Source organism: Pristis pectinata, chromosome 26 (assembly GCF_009764475.1).
Source record: "Pristis pectinata isolate sPriPec2 chromosome 26, sPriPec2.1.pri, whole genome shotgun sequence".
NCBI classification, from domain to species: Eukaryota; Metazoa; Chordata; class Chondrichthyes; order Rhinopristiformes; family Pristidae; genus Pristis; species Pristis pectinata.
In genome coordinates this window covers 22,222,197-22,248,755 of record NC_067430.1, presented here as the reverse complement: position 1 = coordinate 22,248,755, position 26,559 = coordinate 22,222,197, and the positions used below count along the sequence as shown (strand labels likewise).

At 41.6% G+C, this 26,559-nt stretch overlaps 1 protein-coding gene and 1 pseudogene across 1 annotated transcript in view; one reads left to right on the top strand and one right to left on the bottom strand.

Annotated features, from left to right (window-relative positions):
* Nucleotides 1-26,559, bottom strand: part of megf6b (multiple EGF-like-domains 6b) — a 326,118-nt gene that overhangs the window by 43,434 nt on the left and 256,125 nt on the right. The window contains exons 12-18 of the mRNA XM_052039029.1: nt 25,748-25,870; nt 21,430-21,597; nt 19,860-19,991; nt 16,410-16,538; nt 14,538-14,666; nt 12,927-13,061; nt 11,700-11,834 (exon numbers count right to left, since the gene is read on the bottom strand). Coding sequence (XP_051894989.1) covers nt 11,700-11,834; nt 12,927-13,061; nt 14,538-14,666; nt 16,410-16,538; nt 19,860-19,991; nt 21,430-21,597; nt 25,748-25,870 — 951 coding nt within the window. The remainder of the gene's footprint in view (nt 1-11,699; nt 11,835-12,926; nt 13,062-14,537; nt 14,667-16,409; nt 16,539-19,859; nt 19,992-21,429; nt 21,598-25,747; nt 25,871-26,559) is intronic.
* On the top strand, nt 18,776-19,150 carry LOC127583263 (40S ribosomal protein S24-like; annotated as a pseudogene).

Sequence of the window (26,559 nt, the reverse complement as noted above, 5' to 3'; positions counted from 1 at the left end):
TCGACCTGGGTGTGTGGACAAACAAACACAAAATTATGGAGTTCATTTCTTCCAACAGGTTTGCAAGTTAAAAACATCTGGGGTAAGAACTGAAAAGCTGCATGTGTCAAGTCGGGTGTTTAGATATTGCCAAGAATATTGCTGTGTAGTTTCTATTTTCCAAGGCTATTTTTATAAGCGTGTCAAGGTTCTTGAACCATTGATGAATACCAGAGCTGTCAACACAGGGCAGATTTGATGTAGGAGGTTTGAGCCCTATAATAAGAAAAACCCTGATGCCAAAATGTGAACATGGTTAAAGTTGAAGTGTTGGTTTCAAAGGGGAAATTTCTATTCACTTTTCATTTTTCTCCTGTACTTCACTTTCCTTTTTGTTTCAGGGTCAGATCGATTTGAGAATCATTTCTCGATTAGCTTTGAAAGCAACGCTTTTCCAGCAAACAAAGCACATGTAAGCCAAATATTAGAAGTACAGACTTCATACCTTTAAGAGAGAAGTCACAGGTTTTCACACAGCATTGATGATCAGATCTGCTGCTTCTGATAGCTTGCTTTCTGTGAATTGGCTGTTGTATTTCCTACACTAAACCAAAAACTACCTAGTCAAGCTTTGGGATGTCCTAGGATTGTAAAACGTGCAATATCAATGCAAGTTTCTTTCTTTTAAGGACTTTCATCAGCATTGCAAATTTTTGTTTCACATTGTATGTGGAGTAAGGAAGGCAGGACAGGCAGATGCAATCCCACTCATAGACATCAGGTCAAGTGTGGCTGGGTAGTTGTCATAGAAAATGGAAATAAATCTGGTATCAATTAAACCAAAGCTTCAACCCTCAGTTTGGTAAGTTGATTATTGATATTAAATGATGTATTTGAAATTTTGGTTTTAACAGTTCACCACCGTCCGAAAATTTTTAGCGACCTATTGTTTTCATGAACAACTGTTGTGGCATTGCTCATGGCTATGTGAAGCTCTGCTCTTAACCTGACCAATCCTTTTAAGATGATGTATTGCTTGTGGGGAACAGGTCAGATAATTGTAGCTATTTGTAAAGTCAAAGGGTCAGTGGGAACTGCTTGGAAATCTCAGGCTCCAGGTGAATGTCAATTTGCGACTTTGACCTGGATTGTGCTCCTCTACAGCTGGCAGTTCCCGAGAGAACTGGCAGCTAACAGCACTGCATGGCTCAGCGCATTCCTGACTCCCGAGCCTGCACGTTAGCTGAAGTGACTTGTGCAGCCCTGGGATGCTGATCTAAATGGAAAAGGTAAGTGGTTGTATTTTCCCTTTACTTTAATTAATATTAATGTTTTTAATGGAACTATATCAGTCAAATATGTTTTTATATAAATCTAATATTTTAAAATTTTATTTAAATAATAAATAAGCACCTATTTGCAGTGGAGCTACTTCTATCAGTATTGACTCTTCCTACCCCCCCAACTTACCCTTCTATAAGGATACTTGTAAAGGATATCCTTCTATAAGGATATCCATAACGATACTTCTAAGCTCCCATTGTTATTCAGTTTTTGGGATGTTGACATCACTGTCAAGACCAGCATTTATGACCAACCCTGACAGCCTTGAACTGTGTGGCCTACTAAGCCTATTAAGGACACTTAAGAGTCAACCACATATCTGTGCCCTGGAGTCATATAAAGGCTAGACCTGGTAAGGGCTTCATATTTTCTCCCCCTGAAGGACATAAGTAAACTGGATGGGTTTTTATGACAATCTAGTAGTTTTGTGGTTATCATTGCTAAGAGAATCTTCTTGTAAGATTGCAGATTCTTAGCAGAATTTAGTTTCCTCAACTAACCGTGTGATTTGAACTCCAATCTCTAGATTGTTAGTCCAGGCCTCACTGAAATCTCTTTTCTCCTTGAAGAGCCTCATCCCTTGAAATAAGATCCATGGTTTTTGCCTTTGTGATACAGACAGGTATATGCTTGAGTTCATCAGAGGCGATCTACAAGTGCAAGTTGTTGTTGCATGACATTGTGCCATACATTTGGGGTCTAGGTTCTTATAACAAATGTCTAAGAAAATAGGACCTGGAAATCTGACCAAAGTCAAAGCTGCATCCCAATACAACTCTATGTTCAGTCCTAAACAACGTATGCAGGTAAAGCATTACTGTCCAATAACCTATATTCCTAATGACAGCCACACCTCTCAATGGTTTCCCCTTGGCTAACCACAGACATCACCAATAACTGACTCAAGCAATAAGGTCGCAGGCTTTAAGTTTAAAATTTGGACCACCTTCAATTGCTTGCAGATAAACCAGAAGAGACGTGGCCACCTGTTCTACAGGTGAAAAAATGAGGAACAGCACAAAATGTGAGAATGGCTACTCAAGTAAGCCCAAACCCACATACTGAATTCCTGCCCTGAGAGCCTTTTTCTAGGAGTAACACTGCCGTAGTGAAGCAGTTCCCTAGTCACAAGATCACAAGACAAGGGAGCAGAAGTAGGCCATTCGGCCCATCGAGTCTGCTCCAAAGAAAAGGTAAAAAAAAGAAAAAGAATGAGAAATGGAGGGGGGGGGGGCAATGAAAAAAACTATTCTAACCCCAATTTCCAGCCTTATCCCCATATCTCTTGATACCTTGACTAATTAGATATCTATCTATCTCCTCCTTAAACGCCTCCAGTGATCTAGCCTCCACTGCTGTATGTGGCAAGGAATTCCATAATTTCACTACCCTCTGGCTAAAGAAATTTCTCCTCATCTCTGTTTTAAACCTGTACCCTCTAATTCTCAGATTGCGCCCTCTGGTCTTGGACTCACCCACTAAGGGAAACAGCTTGGCCACATCTACTCTGTCCAGTCCTTTCAACATTTTAAATGTTTCTATAAGGTCCCCTCTCATTCTTCCGTACTCCAGTGAGTACAGTCCAAGAGTCGACAAATGCTCATCATACGTAAGCCCTTTCATTCCGGGAATCATCCTTGTAAATCTCCTCTGAACCCTCTCCAACATCAGCACATCCTTCCTAAGATATGGGGCCCAAAACTGTATACAGTATTCCAAATGAGGCCTCACTAGTGCCCCGTAAAGCCTCATCAACACTTCCTTAGTTTTATACACTATACCTCTCGAAATGAATGCCAACATAGCATTCGCTTTCTTTACCACCGATCCGACCTGGTGGTTAACCTTTAGCGTATCCTGCACGAGTACCCCCAAGTCTCTTTGTACTTCTGTACTTTGAATTTTCTCCCCTTCTAGATAATAATCTGCCCATTTATTTCTGTTTCCAAAGTGTACAACTGCACATTTCTCAACATTGAATCTCATCTGCCATTTCCTTGCCCATTCTCTTAAAATATCTAGGTCTCTCTGCGACCTACCTGTCTCCTCAATACTCTCTACTCCTCCACCTATCTTGGTGTCATCCGCAAACTTAGCCACAAAACCGTTTACTCCATCATCCAAATTGTTAATGTACAGGGTAAAAAGAAGCGACCCCAACACCGATCCCTGCGGAACACCACTAGTAACCGGTAGCCAACCAGAACAGGATCCTTTTATTCCCACCCTTTGCTTTCTGCCAACCAGCCAATGCTCCACCCATTCTGTTATCCTACCTGTAATTCCATGACCTCTCATCTTATTAATCAGTCTCTTGTGTGGCACCTTGTTGAAGGCCTTTCGAAAGTCTAAATACACAACATCTACCGCCTCTCCCTTATCCACCCTACCTGAGATTTCTTCAAAAAACTCAAATAGGTTGGTCAGGCAGGATCTTCCCTTCACGAAACCATGTTGGCTTGGACCTACCTTGCCTTGTACCTCTAGGTATTCCATAACCTCATCCTTGAGGATTGATTCTAATAACTTTCCCACCATTGACGTCAGACTAATAGGTCTGTAATTTCCTTTATGCTGCCTCCCACCTTTCTTATACAGCGGAACTACATTTGCGACCCTCCAGTCCTCCGGAACCATGCCGGGGTCTATCGATTCCTGGAAAATTATCACCAATGCCTCCGCTATCTCTGAAGCCACCTCCTTCAGAACCTGGGGATGCACCTCATCTGGTCCGGGAGACTTATCAGTCTTTAGTCCATTTAGTTTTCCTAGCACCTTCTCTCTAGTAATCTTAACTGAACTCAGTTCCATCCCTTGAGACCCCTGACTAACCGGTATATTGCTGGTGTCCTCCATAGTGAAGACCGATGCAAAATACTCATTTAGTTCCTCTGCCATCTCTTTATTATCCATTATAATCTCTTCCGCACCATTATCGATTGGTCCTATATCAACCTATGTCTCTCTTTTACTCCTTATATATTTAAAAAAAACTCTTAGTATCCTTTCTAATGTTATCTGCCAACTTCCTTTCATAATTCATCTTTTCTCTCCTAATGACCTTCTTAGTTTCTTTCTGCAGGTTTTTAAAAGTTTCCCAGTCTTCTGTTTTCCCACTAATTTTTGCTTCCTTGTACGCCCTCTCTTTTTCTTTTATTTTATATCTATCCTGCATTTTTCTTATTTCTTGTAGAAATTCAATCCATTTCTGCTCTGTCGTCCCTCCAGCTAGCTTACTCTTCCAATCAATTTGGGCCAGCTCCTCTCTCATGCCACTGTAATTTCCTTTGTTCCACTGAAATATCGATACACCAGTTATCAACTTCTCCTTCTCAAATTTGAAACTAAACTCAATCATATTGTGATCACTAGTTCCTAATGGTTCCTTTACCTTTAGTTCCCTAATCATCTCCGGTTCGTTACACAGCACCTAATCCAAAACAGCCGATCCCCTGGTGGGCTCATCAACAAGTTGCTCCAAAAAGCCGTCCCGTAGACATTCCACAAACTCACTCTCCTGAGATCTACTGCCTTGCTGGATTTCCCAGTCCACCTTCATGTTAAAATTCCCCATTATTATCTTAACGTTGTCACTCTGACATATTTTTTCTATTTCTAACTGCAACTTATAGTCTACTTCCTGACTGCTATTATGTCGTTTACTTGTTCAACTCCCATATTCCTGGTACTGATCTCATATCATGTACCCCAATCTTATGTTCTTAGTTCCATGTTTCTTATATTGGCATCACATCAGTTATGATCCTTTATTGTTTTGCTAGTTGCATATCATGCATTAGTTACATATCCCATGGGATGAGCCTGTTCCAATATTCCACATATTGGCATCCTATCTCTTATGGTGTCTTAACTTCTTTGCTTGTTCTATAATTGTGTATTCTTAAAGCTGACCAACACACCACCACCCCCCCCCCCACCCCCAACCCCCCATAGCCGGCTCTTTGCCTCTTCTGTTGCCTATCCTAGTATCCTCATACAGCCCATTTCTCATACGTCTTCACACAGGGCAGTAATGTCTCACAGCTCAGTCTAAGGTCACTCTTTCTTTCAGCACTTTTACATGGCTTCGTTGCTGTGCTCTCCTGCTCTTTAATTGATGGCAGATGTCTATCTTTGCTTGTTTAGCAAACCTCTAAGCATTTCCAGATCCCCTCAATGGCCCACAAACCAAATGTTTCTACAAAATATTTCTGTTATTTCCTGTTTCTCAGTCAGAACAAGGAGATTAGAGTACTTCGGAAAAATTCTCCAATTGAATATTTCCAATTTTGTTTATGGAAGTGTAATAGTAACACCAATCCAACTTAAATGTGTGAATCTTAAAGGCCAACAAGACAGAATTCCCATTCCTTATCATCCTCCAGTCCTCTGATCTCGAAGAGTATCTGACCCTTTTGCATTCTCTTGGGTTACAGATTTATTTCCTTTATATATGAAGAGGCAAGGGATTAACAACCGAGGGAAGATTCTTAGCTTGTAAGTTGTTTCTTGGTTAAGCTTTATGTAGGTTAAATTGGACTCTAAATTAAATACCCCTGTAGATAGTTCAACTTATGTACCACATATCAGAGTAAATATTAAATAATGAACCTTCATTATGTCCCATCAAGATCTCCTCAACTCATTCATTCTTAGCATCTCAAAACTGGAACTCACCAGAATTCTCCATTCTCACTCTACTCTTATAACTAACTATTAAACTAATCACTACCTAGCCATTAAAACTCAACCATTAAAATTGGTTCTTCATCTTGGTTTACAATAGTATGTACAAGATGGATTCAGTTCATTGGTTCTGTTACACTGTCCTATTGAACACTTCTTGTTGCAATGTGGAAATAGAATAAGACAAAGCACTGCTCTGAAAGCATTCAAATATAGTATATGTTATATATAAGACAAAGCTCTCTCTACATTCCTTTATCATTCCTCTCTACATTCCTCTACATTCCACATGAACTAAATGGAGAGTAATTGTCCTTCTACAATATCATATGCCCTACATGTCTCCTGCCAAAAATTTATTCTTCAGTCAGCATCACCAAAAACAAATTGTCAGGCCATTACTGTAAGACCTTTCTGTGTGAAAACTGACTGCATGGTTTCAATATTTTAGCAATGACTACACTTCAAAGCCTTTGGGCTGTCCAGAGTTTGTTAAGGACACTACAGGAATTCAAGTCCTCTTTTTGCTCAAGGGCTGCAACTTGAGCTGGCTTCCTCTTTCCTGTTGACTCAAACAATTCCAGGTTAGGGATTTAGTTTATTGAAAATCATCTGGTAATAATTAATTGGTGAAGATTTCAATGGAGATTAATTGAATGGATTAAGTAGGAGTATAGCTTGAAAATTCCATTGACTTAAAGGGAGCAGATACTTAAGTTAACAAAAGAACATTGTGCTCCTTCAATTATGGACATCCATTTGTAACAGAATGAAGTACAGCTCTTAGCACCCAGGGTCAGGTAAAGAACCAACTTGTGTTTTATAGTGTACCTTTCATAAGTTCTAGATATCCTCAAAGTGCTTTGAAGCCAAAAAATTACTTCTAATTTATAATGACTGTCATTATTTGGACAAGCCTTCAGGCAAGTTGGACACAAGGCCCCACAAATGTTTTACTTGAGTAGTTAACCTGTTTGGTGTTGAAGGAAGGATTAAGACCATGACAACAGGAGAACTTTCCACTCTTCTCAGAAAGAGTGCCATAGGAGCTTTCATGCCAACATGGACAGTTTAACGTTACGTCCAAAAGATTGCATTTCCTTCAGCACACCACTGAACTATCAGTCTAGATTATGAGTAAATTGGTGAAGAGTAAAACTCCCATTATTAAGGTTGTACAGTCACCTTGCAAATCTGTTGTAGTATTAATATGTGAACATAATGGGGAAATTGTTGCTATGGGGCATTAAAATAGAAAAGCATGCTGAGTGGTCCATCCTTCCAGCAACAGTACTGGTCCATACTGTCAATGAGCTGCAGGCATCCCAACTCACCGATTCCAGAGCAACATTAGAGGTTCAAGTGTCCAATATGGGCATGTCCAGGGAGAAAGAGGGAATGATTTCCCATCAGGATGATCCAGTTGTTTTGTGTGACTATACTAAAGTTACAATACAATTTCAAGAGTAACCCCAAAATCATAAGAATGAACAGCTTGATTTAACATGCTGTGGCTTGTATTTGGTGGCCAAAGGCATTTTGTAGATTACTATGCTAAATTTGGTCATAGTGTTGTACATAACTAATGAGTCCTCCAGCTGAAATTTCAGTCTGTACACCTGGTTCGGATCCTGAGAGCCTTTACCATAACATGTGGTGTTTTCCATATGTGCTTCTGGTAAACCCACATTAAGATAAGGATCTGGAGCATTGATACTGATGTATAAAATGTTGAGATGAGAGAGAGTTATTTTGTCGTGCCTAATGATACTAGATTTCATTAACAACAAAGTCTTGATTGTTTCTGAAAGCTGCAAATTATGATTTATATTACTTTGTTTCACAATATTTTTATATGTTTCTGATGGTGAAGGGCAAAACAACTGCTCACCAAATACACAGATTGTAATATGCAGACTTGGTAGCCTTGTGCCCAGTTTAAATGCAAGGACTTTATTTTTTAAATAGCGGTTAGTGTGACGCTATTACAGCGCCAGCGATCGGGGTTCGATTCCTGTCACTGTCTTTAAGGAGTTTGTACATTCTCCAGTGTCTGTGTGGGTTTCCTCCGGGTGCTCCGGTTTCCTCCCACATTGCAAAGACGTACAGGTAGGTTAATTTGGGTTTAAAATGGGCGGCGCGTACTCGTTGGGCTGGAAGGGCCTGTTACCACACTGTAAATAAAATTTTTTAAAAAATTTAAATGTAGGTTGATTTCTTGTGGCATTGCTCACACAAAGTCTGGGGTCTGGAGCAAGGTGTGAGGTTCAGCTACTGAAATGGACCTTGCCAAATTTGGATTGACTCTTTAATGCCAATAGATTGGTTTGTCCAAACAGGCATGCCCATGGTTCAGTCGAAAGGAAATTGTGGGAGCACAACCATATGGACTTACTTACTGTTGGTCACTTTAAATGTTTGGGTTCTGGTTCAGTTTAGTGTGCAGATTAGGGCTAGAGAGGTGTGGTGACCATGCCCTAGGTTCACAAGCACTGAACTTACATTTCCTGTTAAGTATCACATTTTTAAAAATTAACTGTCACAATGTGGACATCACTGCCTAGGTTATGTTTATTGCCTGTCCCTGGTTACTTTATCAGTGACAGTGTGTAGTTTGCTTGGCCATTTCAGAGGTTGCTTTGAATCAAATGAAGTTGATGTGAGATTGGAAGGCTCAACTAGATAAGAACAGCAGATATCAGTTGTAGTCATTATGATAACTTGATAGCCTCATGGTCACTCGTACTCAAATCAATATTTTACTTTCAGACTTTTTCTTGAAAAAACAATTAAAATTTGTAGACTTCTCTGGTAGGACTTGAACTTAACCTGGTCACATAATCACAATGCTCCCTCACATGCAGAGAAAAGCTGGAACAGATCATATTATCGCATATATGTGCAAGTGACTCAGAGGCCACTCACCCTCATATAGACGTGTCATAGATCCTCCATATCTAATAACAAAGCCGCTAACCCTTTGTCTTTTTCTTCCTGTTTACCTCACCTTTTAGCAATTCCTGAATGGGTAGCACTTGCACTTCTGAGTTAGAAAGTCTGAATTCAAATCCTAGACTTGACATTCCAGTGCAGAGCTAGGCAAGGTCTGCATGCTCAGATGCATTGGCTTCTGAATGAGATATTCAACCAAAGCCTGGTCTGCCCTGTCAGTTGAGGGAGAAAGGTTCAATGGCATAACTCAGAGAAAAGGAGGGTACATCTTCCCTGTGTCCCGGATAGTACTTACCCCTCAACTCAACATTACTTATCATTATCATATGCTTGTTTGTGGGAGTTTGCTATGCATAAAGTGGCTGCACTGCTCTGCCCTGCACTGCAATAGTGACCACTTTTCAATAATTATTTTGTTAGCCTTGAAGCACTTTGAGAACACTTAGAGTGATGAAAGGTATAGTACAAATAATGTTCCATCTTCCTTGGATTTAGCCACGAAGGATGAGGAATTGAGTGGAGTTTCCCTTCTTGGCTAACGGATGGCATTAATTTCCTATGAACCTGCCCTGTGTCCATTTCTCTCTCCTCTCTTAAGGTCTTCCAATTATTTCGGTGAGCAGCACCACCATTCCAACTTAGAAACTCGTGTGTTTAAGACATTTCTAGATACGGTCTAAAAAGCACTGATCTTTAATAGATGAGTTCTTAGTGATAGCTGTATTGGGGTGACTGTGGGCAAGGTGATGTCTCTTTGAATTATCCTGTTAATTTTTTTCATGAGCTATTCCCTCATTATGCTGTCAATACAATGAATTGACCAGCTGTAAATTATTTCCGTCTGTACACAATGCAGCCCAGGGGAACCTAACAACAATATTATATCATATTTACACTTAATCTTACCACAATGAGAGCCACAGATTCTATGATTATTGCACTCTTATTACAAAGTGTACTGCATGAAGTTTGAACTGTTGATGCAAAGACTCCAAGGTTCTATCACCACTTGGGACATCAGTGCCCATTGTCAGCTCTGATCACTGTCAGCCATGGGCTGGTTCAGAGTAAAGTTCTCTGCAAAACACAAAGATTAAGAATTTTTCTGGTCACGATAGGAGAGAATCAGTGGTTCACCATTTCCCACCACACAGATGGATCAGAGGTGAGACCACAGTGCTGAAGCCCTATCAAAGCACTCTATGAAGAGCAGTGGCCACGATGAATCAGTTGCAGAGCCTTTGCCTCTGAGCTATAAAGTTCTAGGTATGAGTCCAGTAACTTGAGCACAGTGCAGAGTCAAACTGGCGGATGGCAGCTGTTATGTTATTGCGAGAATGAATTAGGATCTCTGTAGGTGCCAGTATACTATTTGTACATTGTGCAGCATCACTCACTAGTGCACTATATTTTGTGTAAAAAAAAATCATGCATTGTATTCCTCAGCAGCCCGTGGCTTGTAGTCTGAAGATAAATACAATGCAAGCCACAGATCTGAATCTTAAAGTGTAATTAACAAGCAAAACATTACATGGAGATTTTCAACTATGCTATTTTTCAGATGAGGTGCTAAACTGAGGCTCTTTCTGCCCTCTTGGGTAAATATAAAAGAGCCCAAGGCATAGTGTGATGAGGGGCTGTAGAATTCTCTCTAGTGCTCTTGGCCAACCGTTGTTGTTTAACTCCCATCTAATACAGATTACCTGGCCATTATCTCAGTGCTGGCAGTTTGTTGAGTGCAAAATAACTGCTGCATTTCCTACGCCACAAGAGTGAAGGTGCTGGGAAAAAGTATCTCTTTAAAGCTGTAAAGCACCTTGGGTCATCCCGAGGGTGTGAACGCTGCTGTATAAATGCAAATTCACTCTTCCTTTAGCAAAAGATCACCCTTAATATGTAGCACCATTGTGGTTTGGTATTCTTTATTATTTATTCAGGATGTGTTTTGTGTAGCCTCTGCCATAGTAAAATGATAAGAGATCAAACTGGGTTGCTGGATTATGGATTGTTTTATGCAATTGTCTCATTCAACTGGAAACAAGTTGGGAATGTTCAAAATGATTTCACAGCAAAATTCTGTGTCTCCAATTCCATCAAGACAACAGTTACAGCAATCTTTTTTTCCCTCCTAAGCTACAAATCTTTCTGCCCAGAAACTCCATCTTTCACCCTTCTTCTTGGAATGAAGATTTAGTGCACCATCTCCTACTCTTAATCATTGCTTTCCAGCCTCTTGAAAACTTCCTTCTTCACCCTGTAGTTTTGATGTGTTTGAAAACCATCCTCCAGTCAATACCTCCTGACTTATCTCTTGGTCTTCCTATTGTTAAAGGAGACTTATTTCTTAGTCCTTCCTAATGGTAAAAGGACCAAGGAGGTGGAATTCCTTTACACTGCATGTTTGCAATGCATTGCAGCAACAAACAATTTGCTGGAGGAACTCAGCATCTGTGGGAGGGGAAAGGAACTGTTGATGTTTCGGGTTGAAACCCTTCATCAGGACTCTGAAATGCACTGCCTGAAGGGGCGTCCAAAACAGATCCACAAAGAGAATTGGATGAGTACCTAAAAAGAAAAATGTACAGGGCTGTGGGAAAGACTGATGTGGTGGCACTAATTGGATAACTTGAAGAGCTGGCGTAGCCCACTTCTGCTATATCTTTCTTTTCAAAGATGCCACTATGACCATCAATCTTTAGTTTTCAAGTTTCCAAACAGAATTGAACGTTAAAACGTACCTTGACTACAGTTTTTTCCGTGATATCCCTTCGGACACAGCATCTTGCATTCGCCAGTTGCATGGTCACAAGAAATACCTGCTGAACAGCTACATTTACTTTTGCATCCAGCTCCATAAAAACCAGGATCACAAGCTTTGGACAAGAGGAAAGAAAAAAATTGGAATGAAGCGCTAATCCATCCAATGTAACTAGAAGATCTCAAGCTTTCAGCCATTCCTGAAGCAACTGGATGACTTTTATTAGATTATCTAGGCTAACATCCAAGCTTCACAAAAACAATTCAAAGAAGAGGATTAGCCACATTGCATGAGGGCTATTACCATTTTCAGGCTTTAATACAAAGTTCTGCCTTGTTAAAATATTTATCAATAATTTTTATAGACCTATAAAAATAAATGAGGGAAGATAGAGACACTAACTAACCAGCTATTAAGGATATTAACTTGGTTTGGTTTGCGTTAAGCTGAGGAAGTTCAATAGTGATGGTTAGAGAGTTTGATTGAGGCGAAATGGAGAAATTATTTTGCCTGAGAGGGATCCAATAATAAGGTGGAGTAGGGGCATAATTTTAAAACCAGTGATAGAATATACACCAGCAAAATCAGGGACATTTCTACAGACAAAGAAGGAAAATCTCAAATTCACTCTCCCAAAAAGCTGTGGAGGCTGGGGCAATTAAAGTTCTCCAATGAGTTCAATAAATGTTTATTAGTTAAGGACATCAAATGTTGTGGAGTTAATGGAGTTTCCTCAATGAAGAGGCCTGAAATGCTGAATACCATCCACCTTTTCATTTGTACTCTTTCCACCAGTCCTATCCATTTTGGAACATGAATTGGTGGTTCTTACCCAGCTTTCAATGGGCAGATTTCAGATTTTTAAATCTGTAATTATTTTCAAAACATTCAATACATTTTCACAGAACAATAAAATTTGCTATGTTGTTTAAGATCTACTGTATGTCCCAATAATCAATCCAAACTCTATCACCTCATGTATTAGAACTGTGGGCACAGGAGAACAGTCAACCCATCATGTCAATACCAGCTCATTACTGAATCAATCAAATACTAAACAAATTGCCTGTTATCCCCATCTGCAGGTGGAGTTCTGGAATATTTGTCCACATTCTTTTTGCATTCTGGCAACAATATTCCTTAATTCACCAGGGTATCGATTACTCTTCAAACTTTTAACCGGATTGACCAGCAGTTGGGCACTCACCATTTTGACAAGAGATTCCATGGTAGCCGGGCTTGCAGATGCAGCTTCCATCTTTGCGGCTGCATTCCAGCGTGTTGTGCTGTTCACATTGACACTGATTCGAGCAGCCAGGCCCATGTGTCCATTTTGGACAAGCTGCAGGAGCAGGGAAGGGGAGAACAAAGAGCAAGGTTAAAGTGGATACTCTGTGTACAAAGTGGATACTTTGCATTAAAACATTGCAAGTCTCTCCAATTACAGCAGGTGTGAATTCAAGTCACAAAGCAAAAGGGAGAAGCGTTACAGCTCAAAGAATAATTCAAAATCAACAAATATGGACCTGGAAAATAGTCACAGAAGTTGTCAGACTGTAGTTAAGAAGACAACACATTCTCTGACATCCTTCAAAGAAGGGGCCTCCTATCCTTGCCAAGTCAGGCCAATAATTGACTCTAGCCCATAACGTGGCTGACTCCCAATGCACTTTGTATTGACTAGAAAAGGTCAATAAATGTTGCCCCACCAATGTTGTCACATTGTGGGTTCCAGTCTCCCCCACAGGGACTTGAGGACACTAGCTAGGTTGATGTTCTCAGTGCAACAATGGTGGAAGTGACATCTTTCAGTTGAAATATTAAATTGGATAACTGGATCTGTAATATACTGCTGTCTGTGGCAGCTTGCATTGTTTACATTTGCTGCCACTTTACCAGATGACAATCATGTCAATAAAGTAATTCACTGGCTGTAAGACACTTAGGGGTGCTCTGAGTTGATGAAGGTAAGCAAATCTTTCTATCAGCCCTTCTGATGCATTGCGTCAACCTCATACCCTGAGATCATTCAACCACCGTATTAACAGGCACAACTCACCAATATCATTGCTTCATCAGTCTCTATTTGCGGTCTCTTGTGGGTTGTTGGATGCTCTGTAACATTGCCAAAGCAGCTGGGACGCACATACACCTGACTAAACCAACCCTCAGCAAAACGTAGGAAGAATTATATTCTTTGATTCAAGGCCAGCCAATATTCACTCATCCGCAGCCCATTTTATGAGGATGGAAACTCACCAGGTGCCAAAGAAGTGAGACATAAGCAAATTAAGCTGAGGCCTTCTGCTGTTACAAACACTTCCCTTACTCTGTTTGATATTATACTATGAGGTGTAAGACGTCAAGGTTTTGCAGTCTCGCCATCCAATTCTGGCCACGACAGAGCGTTGGCATAAATACCTTGCAAAGAGCACAGGTTTCCCAATTATTATTGGGCATCATTCAATATAAGGGGCATGATTTGTCATCGTTGTCATCGACAAGGCCTTGAAGATCGACACTGTTCCCATTCCGTTGCAAACTAACCAGCTGCCCTACCCCATATGATACCCAGCGGTGGTGGTTGGGCCAGGGATGGCATGGTAATTTAGGTTGCTGCCTACTTGCTTGTGCTTATTTGTGTGCATGTTTGTGACGGTATGTTTGAGCAGGTGTGAGCACATCTGTGTAATTGGGTTTGTGCACACGCTAGGGAGTGGGTAAAGATAGGTCAGCCATGGTCTTGGGACTAGGCAGCCTCATTGCACTCTTGCAGCCTGCAATTTCTAAAAGCAGGAACAAAACTCTCTCAACTTACGTAGATGGCAGAAGCGGCCGTAAAGCCCAGGATCACAGAGACAGGCACCATAGATTCGATGGCAGCGTCCATTGTTGGCACAGTTGCATTTCTTGTTGCAGGCTTTTCCATAAAATCCCTTGGGGCAGCCTAAAGGAAAAGGTGGTCAGTCCCAATGTCAACTAGCTTTAATTCTGGGAAGTTCAACATACTCCAGATCGACCACGTAGAGAAGATCCAAGAAGTGAAAGTGTGCAGAGGGGGCAGTGCAGACCCTTCTTGTGGGGAAGTGAGCAAGTAATGGGGATGAGCAAGCATTCAATTATAAACTGACAAGCTCAACCTTGAGAGCTGGTTCCACTGGTGGGGTAGGTTTACTCCGCAAATCTCTGCAGAGAATCGAGCACGCCCAATGATATCTCATTCTCAGACCTGCACCTGGACCCCATCCACTCCCACCTCTCGCCACTACCTCTGTCTGTCTCTCCTCTCCAGACTGAGCATCCAGAGCAGTGAGAGTTAGTGCAGGAAGGATTGAGCAGGACAACCCTCGGCACTGATGGCCCAAGGCAAAAGATTGAGTACTTAATATTGTGGAATCCATAAGTAGGGTTGGGCCCTACTAATCACCTTTCATCTAGAACCATTCCCTTTTAGAGTCCATGGTTTTGGTTAAAATATTCCCAGCATTAAAAGCAATCCTACTTTCAATTGAGTATTTTTCTTTTTCTCTGCCTGCTGAAGCAGAAACCAGTTTGGCCTTGGCTATCCAGCATGTGACAGAGTGACCTGATTATGCGTGGGGCAAACATGTCACTCCATTCTCAGCTGTGTTCAGGGAGTACAAATTGATTTATGAAGAATAAATGATGGCATTCAATAATAACGACATTCCTGAATTTGAGAAGTTGTTCCTGTTTTGGAGAGAGGCTCTTAACATTGGCATTATCAACCCATGAGGGCCAGTCACATGGCCTGCCATGTTCACCAATAAGACCAGCACAATGGGGGACCTACCTGCCAGTTGGCCTCACCACCAACCTCCATTGTGAGTTTGATGGGTCAGTGGGGGTTTGGTGAGTGGTACCTGTGCAGCTGTAACTCTGAGACTTGCACCTGGCAAATGGCAGGTGGGCATTCCCAACCAATATCTTGAAAATAATTCAATCACCCATTATTCTTTCAAATGTTTTGTGGTAATGTTTCTGTGAAGTACCTTGGGACATTTTGCTATGTTAAAGTTCCTATATGAATGGAAATTATTGTTAACACATATACCTAAACACACAGACTTATGCATAAAGACAAACATACACTGAAACACCCAAACTCACACACACAAGTGTTCTGGCACACATACTGCATGGATACAGTAGCAAGGTAGTTAAGTTACTGGACAAGCAATCCAAAAGCCTGGAATAATGCAAAGACAGGTGTTCAAATCCCAATATAGCAGATTGGGAGCTTAAATTCATTAATTAAATGAACTCTAGAATTAAAAAAAGCTTGTAACTAATAAGGATAACTATTGCTTTGTGGCCAGTTGGTTCACCAGTGCCATTTAGGAAAGGAAATCTGGTGTCCTTGCCCAGTCTTAGAGTCATGTGATTGACCCTTAAAACAATGATCACATTGAGTGAACGAATTAAAAACACATACAAGTGCACACTGACAAATGTGTGTGCACTCAAAAGCTCACATGCAGAGAGTAGACAATTTGTAGCAGGGAGCCTTGTGAAGGAACCTCGAGAAATATGCCTACCCTGAGTGCACAACCCTTAGCCCAGCTCCATGGAGTTTCTAAAGGACCTCAGCAGCTCTCAGTTAGAAGAGGTTGTGTTAATTCTGCCTATGTGATGATCATCAGGGGATGACATACTCGCAACAACTTACCATCCTCGCACATCTCACCACTGACCCCTGGAGGGCAGCGGCACTTCCCCGTCAGCGGCTCACATGTCGCACCGTTCTTACACTTGCACAGGAAGCTGCAATTTTTCCCGAATGTTCCCTCTGGACAAGCTGCAAAGCAAAAGGGAAGGCAAAGTGATAGAAGTAGGCGGTTACTCAGCAAACACAATGTGCACAGCTGGACTGAACAGAAAGGCTGGAAATAACACTGTTATCATTCTTAGGAGACAGGCACTATTGGCATGGCTAGCATTTTATCGCCCAGCACTGACAACAGTAAGTGTGACAAAGAAATGCTAAAAATATTCTGTGCACTGTAGCTTCAGTTTGGCCTAGTTTCTAACACTCTGCTCTCTGAAGGCAATGTGTTGAAGCTCTTCTCTAGGACTTAACTGAACAGTCTGCAATGGGAGAATCAGTTCACTACGAGGAGTGTGCTGCTTTGACATCAAAGAAACAATGGAAAAATTCCCATTTATGCTGCACTCTTCAGGGCCTCAGAATATCACAGTGGGTTTTACACCCAATCAAATATATCTCAAGTGTCGTCAATGATGAAAACAGAAAATGATGGATGCATTCAGTGGGCCAGGCGGCATCCAATGGAAAAGAAAAGGGTCAATGTTTCAGGTCAAGGACCCTTCATGACAATTGGAACATTGAGAAAAAACAAGGGTGTTTCAAGCTGTAGAGAAGGGAAGGGGTGGAGGGAACAGAGGGAATGGATAGGGTGAAGACCAAAGCTGATGGGTTAACCATTACTTTATATACCAGCTGTTAAAGACAGAAGAGAAAAGCAACAAAGGAACAAATTGAAAGTGTAATGTCCAGCAACATCTGTGGAGAGAAAAAAAGCTCAACCTTACGATGGGTATCGTTGAAGCGCTGGTTAATTGTTAACATTGATAAAATTAATTGGCAACTGTAAATTACAACTGAATGCCAGTAAGTGGCAAAGAGAATCAAAGGAGACTTGGTAGGTATATGAGAGAGAATGAGTTAGAGGGAAATAAGGAGAGAAGGAATGGGACTTATGGGGTTATTCTGCTGGGAGTCAGCATTGACCTGATGGGCCGAGTGTTCCTTCTGTGTTGCAATAAGTAAATGTAGGAGGCTGAAGACATGAAGGTCTAGGTGGGAGAGGATGGAGAATTCAAGTGACTGGTCAGGGTTGCCCTTGTGGACTGAAAGGAGGTGTTCTGCAGAGCAGTCACCCAATCTGCATTTGCTTTCGTTTCTCTAATGTAGAAGAGACCACATTGTAAGCACTGAATACAATGAACTAAACTGGAAGAAGTGCATGTGAATGCTGGTTCCTTGGAAGGACTAATTGCGTCCCTGGAGAGTTAGAAGAGAAGAGGTAAAAGGGCAGACGTTGCACCTCCTGCAGTTGCATGGGAAAGTGATGCAAGGAATTACGAAAAGGGAGGGAAGAGGAAGATGTGTCTGACAGATTAAAGTCTCACCTTTAGAGCATGATTTAGTTCAAGACCTACTCAGATACACAAATGCAAAGCAGCAAAATAGGACAGAGCAATGTTTCAGAGTACAATATTCTCTGGCTCAATGCAGGAGGACAAGTGCCCTCTCTCCTATTTATTCCCCATCTCTTCCCACAACCAGAAAATCTGTGCAACCTAGCAGCATGCTAAGGAGACTTTGGGCTAACTAATAGAGACCAATTTCTCTAATTAGTTAACAACACCATCATTGTTGCATCACACGACCATGACTGTACATGAAAACATAAGAAATAAACAAAGGAGTAGGCCATTCAGCCCCATCATTCTATAAGATCATAGCTGATCTTATATCTATGCTCCACTTTCCTGCCCTAACTTGATTCCCTTAATACCTAGAAATCCACCAATAGATGTAATTGCTTTTTTCATCTAACAATTCACATATCTCCACAAATAACAGCAGATCAGTATTTCCTGTCTCCATGAATGGTTCCTACACCCCATGATAGTGGCTAAATTGTTGTTCTTTCAGTTAAATAGCATTTACTATGCAGCAATCATTTTTGGAATGTTCCTGTCGTGAGTTTGTGGCGAAGTAAATTCTCCCAGACATCCAACATCGCCACAGCAAAGTAATCACTTGCTGAGCCCCTTGTAAACAGCATTCCTCCCCTTGACTGTTCAAACCGACTGCTGTTCAATTTAACTTTTCAAAGCAGTGCAGGCCTTTTATTTAATTAAATGTTTTAGCTTTATTTTAAATCACCCTTACTATACTGAGTTCTAGAGCTACCAGACATGGAGGATTCAAAGTCTAATCTTCGGATGTGCTGAGAGTTAGCTGGTCTCACAGTCTCAGGGCTGCTGTAAATCACCTCAGAGCCCATGAAGTCAGGATAGTTCATAACAAACTGCTTGCTTCAACACAAGCAAATGGCTGTTGATGTCCTCCACCATGGCAAACCTATGGATCCCAAAACAGAAATCAAGGAAAAGATGACAAAAATGTGCAAAACAACACTAGGTGTTGTGTTCGTTTCTGAGTTCAGAACACGGTTTGATCGTGGCAAAACAACTGGATTTGCCATGGTCTACGATTCCTTGGATTATGCTAAGAAGAATGAACCAAAACACAGGCCAGCAAGGCAATGGTCTGTTGGAGAGGGAGAAGGTTTCCAGAAAACAGCGAAAGGAACAAGAGAACAAATGAAGAAAGTTTGTGGTACAGCTAAAACTAACATTAGTGCTGGCAAGAAGTAATGTGACAATTGACGTGAAGGGTCCTTAGAATGTTGAGTTAACCATTGATCACCATCTCTGATTATTTGTCCACGTGTTCAAAAGATGCTATAAAAGGTGAAAACAAAGGACAGGGAGGGAATAATCAGTCAGGGACCCCACTGCTCATTAAAAACTAGTGATGCTTGTGGGAAACTGCATTCAGTTGACTGTCAAACAAGAACATAGCTTTGTCTATGATCCACTCCAGGGTCCTCTAACTTGTCAGACCAGGGCTCCCACCTTAGGTAAAAACTTGGAGGGCAGCTGGCATCCCAAGAGGAGTTTGTGTCTTCTGGAGAGGATGCAAAAAACATAGGAGGAAAGCACTTTTAGAAGACAAGTTTTTCATGGTGTGGTCCCACCACTGATTTTGGTCCTCAGTCACTCCTTTGAACTGACTGCCTCGAAATCTAAGTGGTGGTGGGGTTGACCAAACCCAGGGTTTTCCCTATGGAAGAGTGGCTTTCTTCTGCTTCCATGACAAGAGGTGAGCTCATCATCCAGGAAATTCCAATTGTAAATCCACCTCTGACAGCACTGTGCCACAACAAGCTGAAGCTCGCAGTTAAGGATATGCTGAACCCAAAGTTTCTCCAAGAGAGCGGCACTGTACATGTCCAGCTCCAGCGCTCTAACACATGCTTCAAGCCAAAGTCATCTAGCACGTGAGAGCCTGAGAACTACTTACTCTGGTTACACACAATCCCAGTCCATCCCTCTGGGCAAATGCATCCATCTTGAGCTTCATTGCAAGTGCCACCATTCCTACAGTCCTCACAGGTCAAGCTGCAGTCATTCCCAAAGGTACCATCCCAGCACACTGCAAACAAAATCCAGATAGTTATACAATCAACTCTAATAGAGAACCCCATCCCACCTCTTCCAAATCATTGAGCTCTGTACGTCTATCTACATCTGCAAAACCATTGCAACCTTCCAATCCCTTCGGGACTTCTCCAGAATCATCTCTCTATCTCCACAGAATCACTGCGTGACCATGGCTCTCTACCTTTATCAGAAGGTATTGTTGACAGTGAATAAGGTTGTCATAGATTACAGGGGGATCTTGATCAGTTAGGGAGGTGGGCCGAGGAGTGGCAAATGGCTTCAATACAGATAAGTGTGAGGTGATGCATTTTGGAAAGTCAAACCAGAGTAGAACTTATACTATGAATGGTAGGGCACTAGGGGGTTTAATGGAACAGAGGGACCTAGGAGTACAAGTGCATAGTTTGCTGAAAACAGCATCACAGGTAGACAGGGTGGTGTAAAAGGGGTTTAGCACTCTGGTCTTCATCAGTCAGGGCACTGAGTACAGGGGTTGGGACATTATGTTGCAGTTGTATAAGTCGTTGGTAAGGCTGCATTTGGAGTACTGCATACTGTATAGTTTTGGTCACCCTGCTATAGGAAAGACATGGTTCAACTGGAAAGAGTGCAGAAAAGATTTACGAGGATGTTGCCAGGACTAGAGGGCCTGAATTATAGGGAGAGGTTGGCCAGGCTGGGTCTTTATTCCTTTGAAGGTAGAAGAATGAGGGACGACCTTATACAAGTGTTAAAATTATGAGAGGCATAGATAAGGTGGATGGTAACATTCTTTTCCCCAGTGACGGGGAGTCCAAAACCAAGGGGCATAGGTTTAGGGTGAGAGGGGAAAGATATAATAGGGACCTGAGGGGCAAGTTTTTCATGCAGAGGATGGTGAGTATATGGAATGAGCTGCCAGAGGAAGTGGTTGAGGCAGGTACAGTAGTATGCTTTAAGAGGCAATTTGATAGGTACATGGAGGGGCAGGGCTTGGAGAGATATGGACCGAAGGCAGGAAATTGGGACTAGCTCGGTGGGCACCGCGGTCAGCATGGACCGGTTGGGCCGAAGGGCCTGTCTTCACACTGTATTGCTCCATGAATATGACCTGTCAATACCCATCAGAGTATCCCTCTAAAACTAATCATTTGGTATCTGTCTCAGCAAAATCACTTCATTTATATCTCTTTAATCCCATTTCAATTCCTTTTTCCAAGCCTTCCAGTTGGCAATTGCTTATGATTTATTAACACATGGACAGAACGGAGCATACAGTAACACAATCAGCATATGTTATGTGTGCAAGTTCTGCTTAGTGGGGAATCTAATTAAGCAATTTACACTGTTTCAGAAAAGTAAAGTGACCCACCCTCATGCCCATCCTCTTAGAGAAGTGAGAGTTGAGAGATAAGGTCACAAAGAATTCACCTCCCTGATGATGCTCTTACCAAAGCTCTGTGACAAGGTGAATTCTCCCCGTGCTTCTCCTTCCCCAGCATCGTCCTCCTCATCGTCGAATAATTGGGTCAGTTCCTCTCCATGGTAGAAAGTCACCTCAGGAAAGAGCCTTCCATAACTAGGCCGGCCATTCAGAGCCTCTACTGGGTCATCTAGGGCTGGAACAGAAAGGGAAGAAATTGCAGTTTGATTCCTCAAGTTATTAATTTTCACTCTAATGGTATTTACAAATCTATTTGTTGCTGTAACAAATCGTGTCCCACATAGAAATACCCTTTATCAAAATGCCCACAGTGCATTGCATTCAGCCTTTTCAATTCAAGAAATTTCTCTTAGTGAAACATTTTCCAGGAATGCATCCTTTTTGTAAATTGAGGAATAGTTGTATACAACAGAGAGGTTTATTTAAAAGACACCTTGTCAATCACAGTTGGCATGAAATCAGAGCTTTTATTTGGCTTGAAATTAATTTTGTTTGAATCCTGTTCACTTCAACTTAATGTTGCCAAAGAAAACTACAATGTTATAGGCATCTCATAGAACAGTACAGCACAGGAACAGGCCTTTTGGCCCACCATGTTCATGCCAACCACGATGCCAATCTAAACTAATCCTATTAGCTTGCACATGGTCCATATCCCTCTATTTCCTACCTGTTTATGTGTTTGACTAAACACCTCTTAAACATTCCTATCACATTTGCTTCTACCACTTCCTCCAGCAGCAATGGTTAATTCTTTACACATGGCAAGAGCCATTGCAGTCAATCTCAGACCCAAAGTTATAAGAATCCTATGCACTGCTCTCATAACCAAAACACTTGTTGCAGCAAACATTGAGATGGTCCCTTCTTGAATGTGTTGTCACTATTCTCCTTCAGCATCTTTCCTCTTCCAAATATTGATCCACCACTATATAAACTAGTTAAATCTAAGGTGTCTGTTCATCTTTCCCCCTCAGAGTTTGAATGCAAGTCTCCTCATCAAGACTATTGCATTATCAGTTCCATCCCTCAAGACCTCTTTTCACCTCAGTCAGATTTCCCTTTCAAAAAAACTTTGTGCAGTGTATTGCCTCCTTGGTACAAAGTTCTGGCGGGGTGTCACTCCCTCTGGTAACCCTTCAATCCCAAATCATGGCTGGATTTGAGCTGTTACCTCAGGTCAAGGATCACCACGCTTACATCGTCAAGAGTATACTAATCTAATAATGGAGAATACAAGTGAGAAGCAAGTCCAGCAGGGTATTTTAAAAGGGCCAAAGCACCCCTAAAATTATACAAAATAGCCTTGTGAAGGCCTTTGCTAAGACTGAATCGCTCAACAGCTAAATGACAGGGGCAGTCGGAGGAAGAGGTCACCAGTCAATGCTTTCCCTTTATGGGGTCACCACTTGCCCGTCAGGGTCTCTGGGCCAGAAACCAGCATCCAGATCAAAAAGTGATATTTCAAAACAGCTGAAGCATCTCTATCAACCTCAAGCTTCAATGAACACAAAGGCATGCAACTCGTGTGCACCCCCAAATCCGAGAGGCTGAAATAGACCAAGACTCAAACACGTTGTTGCCACGTTACACTGCAAGTAATTAACCTACTCAGCTGATTTTTAAGGGTTTCCACTCTGAATGAAAATGTTTTTTAAGTTCTGCTTCTGTCCCATAAGAGGTTTGGCTATCTCCCAGTATCAATCCTTGACAAATAAACGCTATGCAGGGCACGTGAACAGTGTTATTTTTGGTCAGTTTGGTGTGTTGGAAGTTCCTTTAAGTATAAGCAGAGACAGACCCACCAGAACGACAAACACATCTTCAAGTCATTTGCCGTACAGTCCCCTGGAAATGTATTGCTGCTTTTCAATTGCTGTTAAACATTCATTCTCTCTCCGTTGTCCTTAAAAGCATGCCTTGAATACTTGAATCATAATAGACTTCAGCTTCCTAAACTCTTGGAGTTCTACAAATGCCTAATTGTAACAAACTGCTGAAGGGTTGTCATGAGAAGCAGCTGGGCCGATTATTATTTCCGTGAGTATTGCTTATTCGGCAGCTTTGCTTTGGCAAAGGTTTTGCCTTAAGATGGGCCACTTCAGTCAAGCAAAAAAAACCTTGATTTCATTAATACTTGTCAGGGTCTGAAATGACAGAACAGGGAGTACAGAGTGGAACAGGAGAAGCTGTGCTGGCGACAGCACTGTGGTCTCCAGTACAGTGCTCTGGCCAAAAACAACTCATGTCGAGAGAGAGGGAAAAAACATACCCATCACAACAGAGGTATAGAGCTAAAAACTGATGAGAGCTGCAAGGTTAATAGAATCTTGGGTAATAAGAAAGAGAAACATCCCACAGGGATTACATATGGAAATAATAGGTTGAGCTCTTGCTTAATAAAAGTTATGCTGAGGAAGAGGTTGCTTAACTAATAGAGCTGAATGCAATGTGGTCTCCTACCACCAGTATGGCCTCTGAATGGGGAACGGTGTGGACAGGCATTAGCTAGACTTGGAGGCAATTGAAAGAAAAGAAATAATTTGAAATAAAAAAAGCACTTTTCATATCCACACAGCTCTCCAAAGCACCAATCACTTTTTGAATTGTACTGTCTGCTAAATTAGGAAAATCAGTGGACAATTTGTGAACAGCAAGATCCCACAAACAATCCCAAATGAATGATAATTTCCGATCAACACAAGGAAAAGTCCCTGCTTTTCTTTAAGTATCATCACAGGGTCAGTCACTTCCACTCAAGAAGGCAGACAAGGTCTCAATGTAATGCGTCATCCAAGCACTGCATCTCCGACAGTGCAGTGTTCCTTCAGTATTGCATTGGGAAAACCAGCTGAGATGATGTGCTCAATGTTTTGGAGAAGGGCTTTAACCCACAATCTTCTGATTCAGGGGCAAAGCTGCCACCACCATGCCAAGGCAATCTGTAGGTTGGCACAGTTAAGTTTGTAAATGAGGGCCAGCCCACATTTTACTATTGAAATAATAAACATTTCCAAATAAAAGGGATTATTGATGCAGTTTAGATGTCTTGCCCCTCCCCCGCACTGTCCATAAAGCCATTTGGGGGTTCTTGCATTACCATACTACCATATCCTGGATTTGCTGACTTTGCACACAAATGTCTTCAGAACATCTTTAGTGTACTAACTTCAAAGAATTCATCTTGGTGTCTGTCCCACCCAATGCCTATCTGCTGGCAAGCTGCTGTCCATAGTACTGCCCTGTTGATTCAGTTAAAACCTAAGTCCACAGGTCAGCAACTCAGCACACAAATTTCAGAGATGCAAGAGACTGCAGATGCTGGAATATGGAGCAAAAAAACATACTGGTCCAGATGAAGGATCTTGACCCGAAACATTGACTGTCCATTTCACTCTACAGATACTGCCGGATCTGCTGGGTTCCTCCAGTAGTTTGTTTTTTGCTACAGAAATTTCAGACTCTGGAAGAGCCAATAGGACAAAATTTGCAGGGGACTGAGGTGTTCTCCAATCTGCTACCATAACTGCATCGAAAACCCATTGGGTAAGTTATCCTAAGCCCCATTTTTCCCAGGTTTGCATTCATTTCCCTGGTGAAGTTATAGTCATTTTTTGAGCTGGCCTCTTGTCAGTCAAGCCGTCATCTGTGTGTCAGGCAGGTTCTAGCATGTTAGCCTCCCCTTACTTCAGTACTACAAACTCCTCCAGTTGTAACAATGTGGCACTTTCCCATTTCCCACACCAGCTATCCTGCCTCTTCTGAATATCCTTGCCACATGTCTTTTCAGAACCTCTTGGTCTCAAACTGAAACTCAGGACCCAGGGAGAACATCAGGATTGAAAACTCTGCATTCCCTATATTTTGGCCTCTTGTGTAATTGGTCTACCTTTAATGGCTGTGCTTTCAGTTGCCGAGATCCTAAGTTCTGCAATTCAACTCCTAAACCTCTTGGCTGTTCTACCTCCCTCCTCTCTTCACATGCTCCTTTCAACTTAATATCTTGATATATGGCCTGTATTGAATTCTGTCTGAAAATGCTGCTCTGAAGCACTATTAGACATTTTTTGCAAATTTTTGTTGAAATTTAGCAACAACGTTGTTTCGTCATTTTCACATGGCCACACTGGGCTTAGACAGATGACATCATTGTTCTGCATGTATCCTAACTTCACTATTTTTAAAATTATTACTACATACAATCCCCCCCCACCCCCAACCCCAACACCAAATGAGATGACCCTAACTTTGTAAGGTGGAAGGTGTGTAGTTCTGAAAATGTCAAACCCAATTTGTGTAGCTGTCGACATGAGGTAGAAACATACGGATGCAGGTCTTCCGATCCTCCTCCAGCTTGTACCCAATGTTGCAGAGGCACTGGAAGGATCCTTCTGTGTTCTGGCAGATGTGTTCGCATATGTCATCTTCCATGGCACATTCATTAACATCTGGAAAGAAAATCCAAGGAAACACCTGTGTGAGCATCAGGAAAGCCACTCTACTAATTTCAAAGGTGTCTTCATTGATCAGGTTAGAAAGAAATATCTGCAATAAAAAAGAATATTGGAATACATGTAGTTATCACTAAACATCCTGAACTGAACCAAATGCTCATTTAAAACTGTAGTGCATAGGAACTTCTCATGGAGGGTGGAAATCTCTGGATTTTTCTACCCCCACGGTTTGTGGAGGTTAGATCACTGGAGGTATTTAAAGAGGAACATAGAACAGTACAGCACTGGAACAGGCTCTTCAGCCCACAATGTTGTGCCAAACCAATTAAACTAGTAATTAAACGCCTAACTAAACTAATTCTTTCTGCCTACACAACATCCATTTCCCTGCATTCTCTGCAGATTCATGTGCCTATATAAGAACCTCTTAAATGCCTCTATTGGAAGTAGATACACTTTTGAAAGATCAGAGAATTAAAGGCTATGGGAAACTGGGGAACAGGGTCAGAAGAGGAGATGAGACCTGGGGCAGATCAACCACGACCATATTGAATAGCAGGGCAGGTTTAAGTCCTACTCCTGCTCCTATTTTCTTAAGTGCACACATTAGTTTTCCCAAATATTTTAAAAAAACATGAATTTATACATTGATTGCCACAATTTGACTCACCTTATCTTCCTCC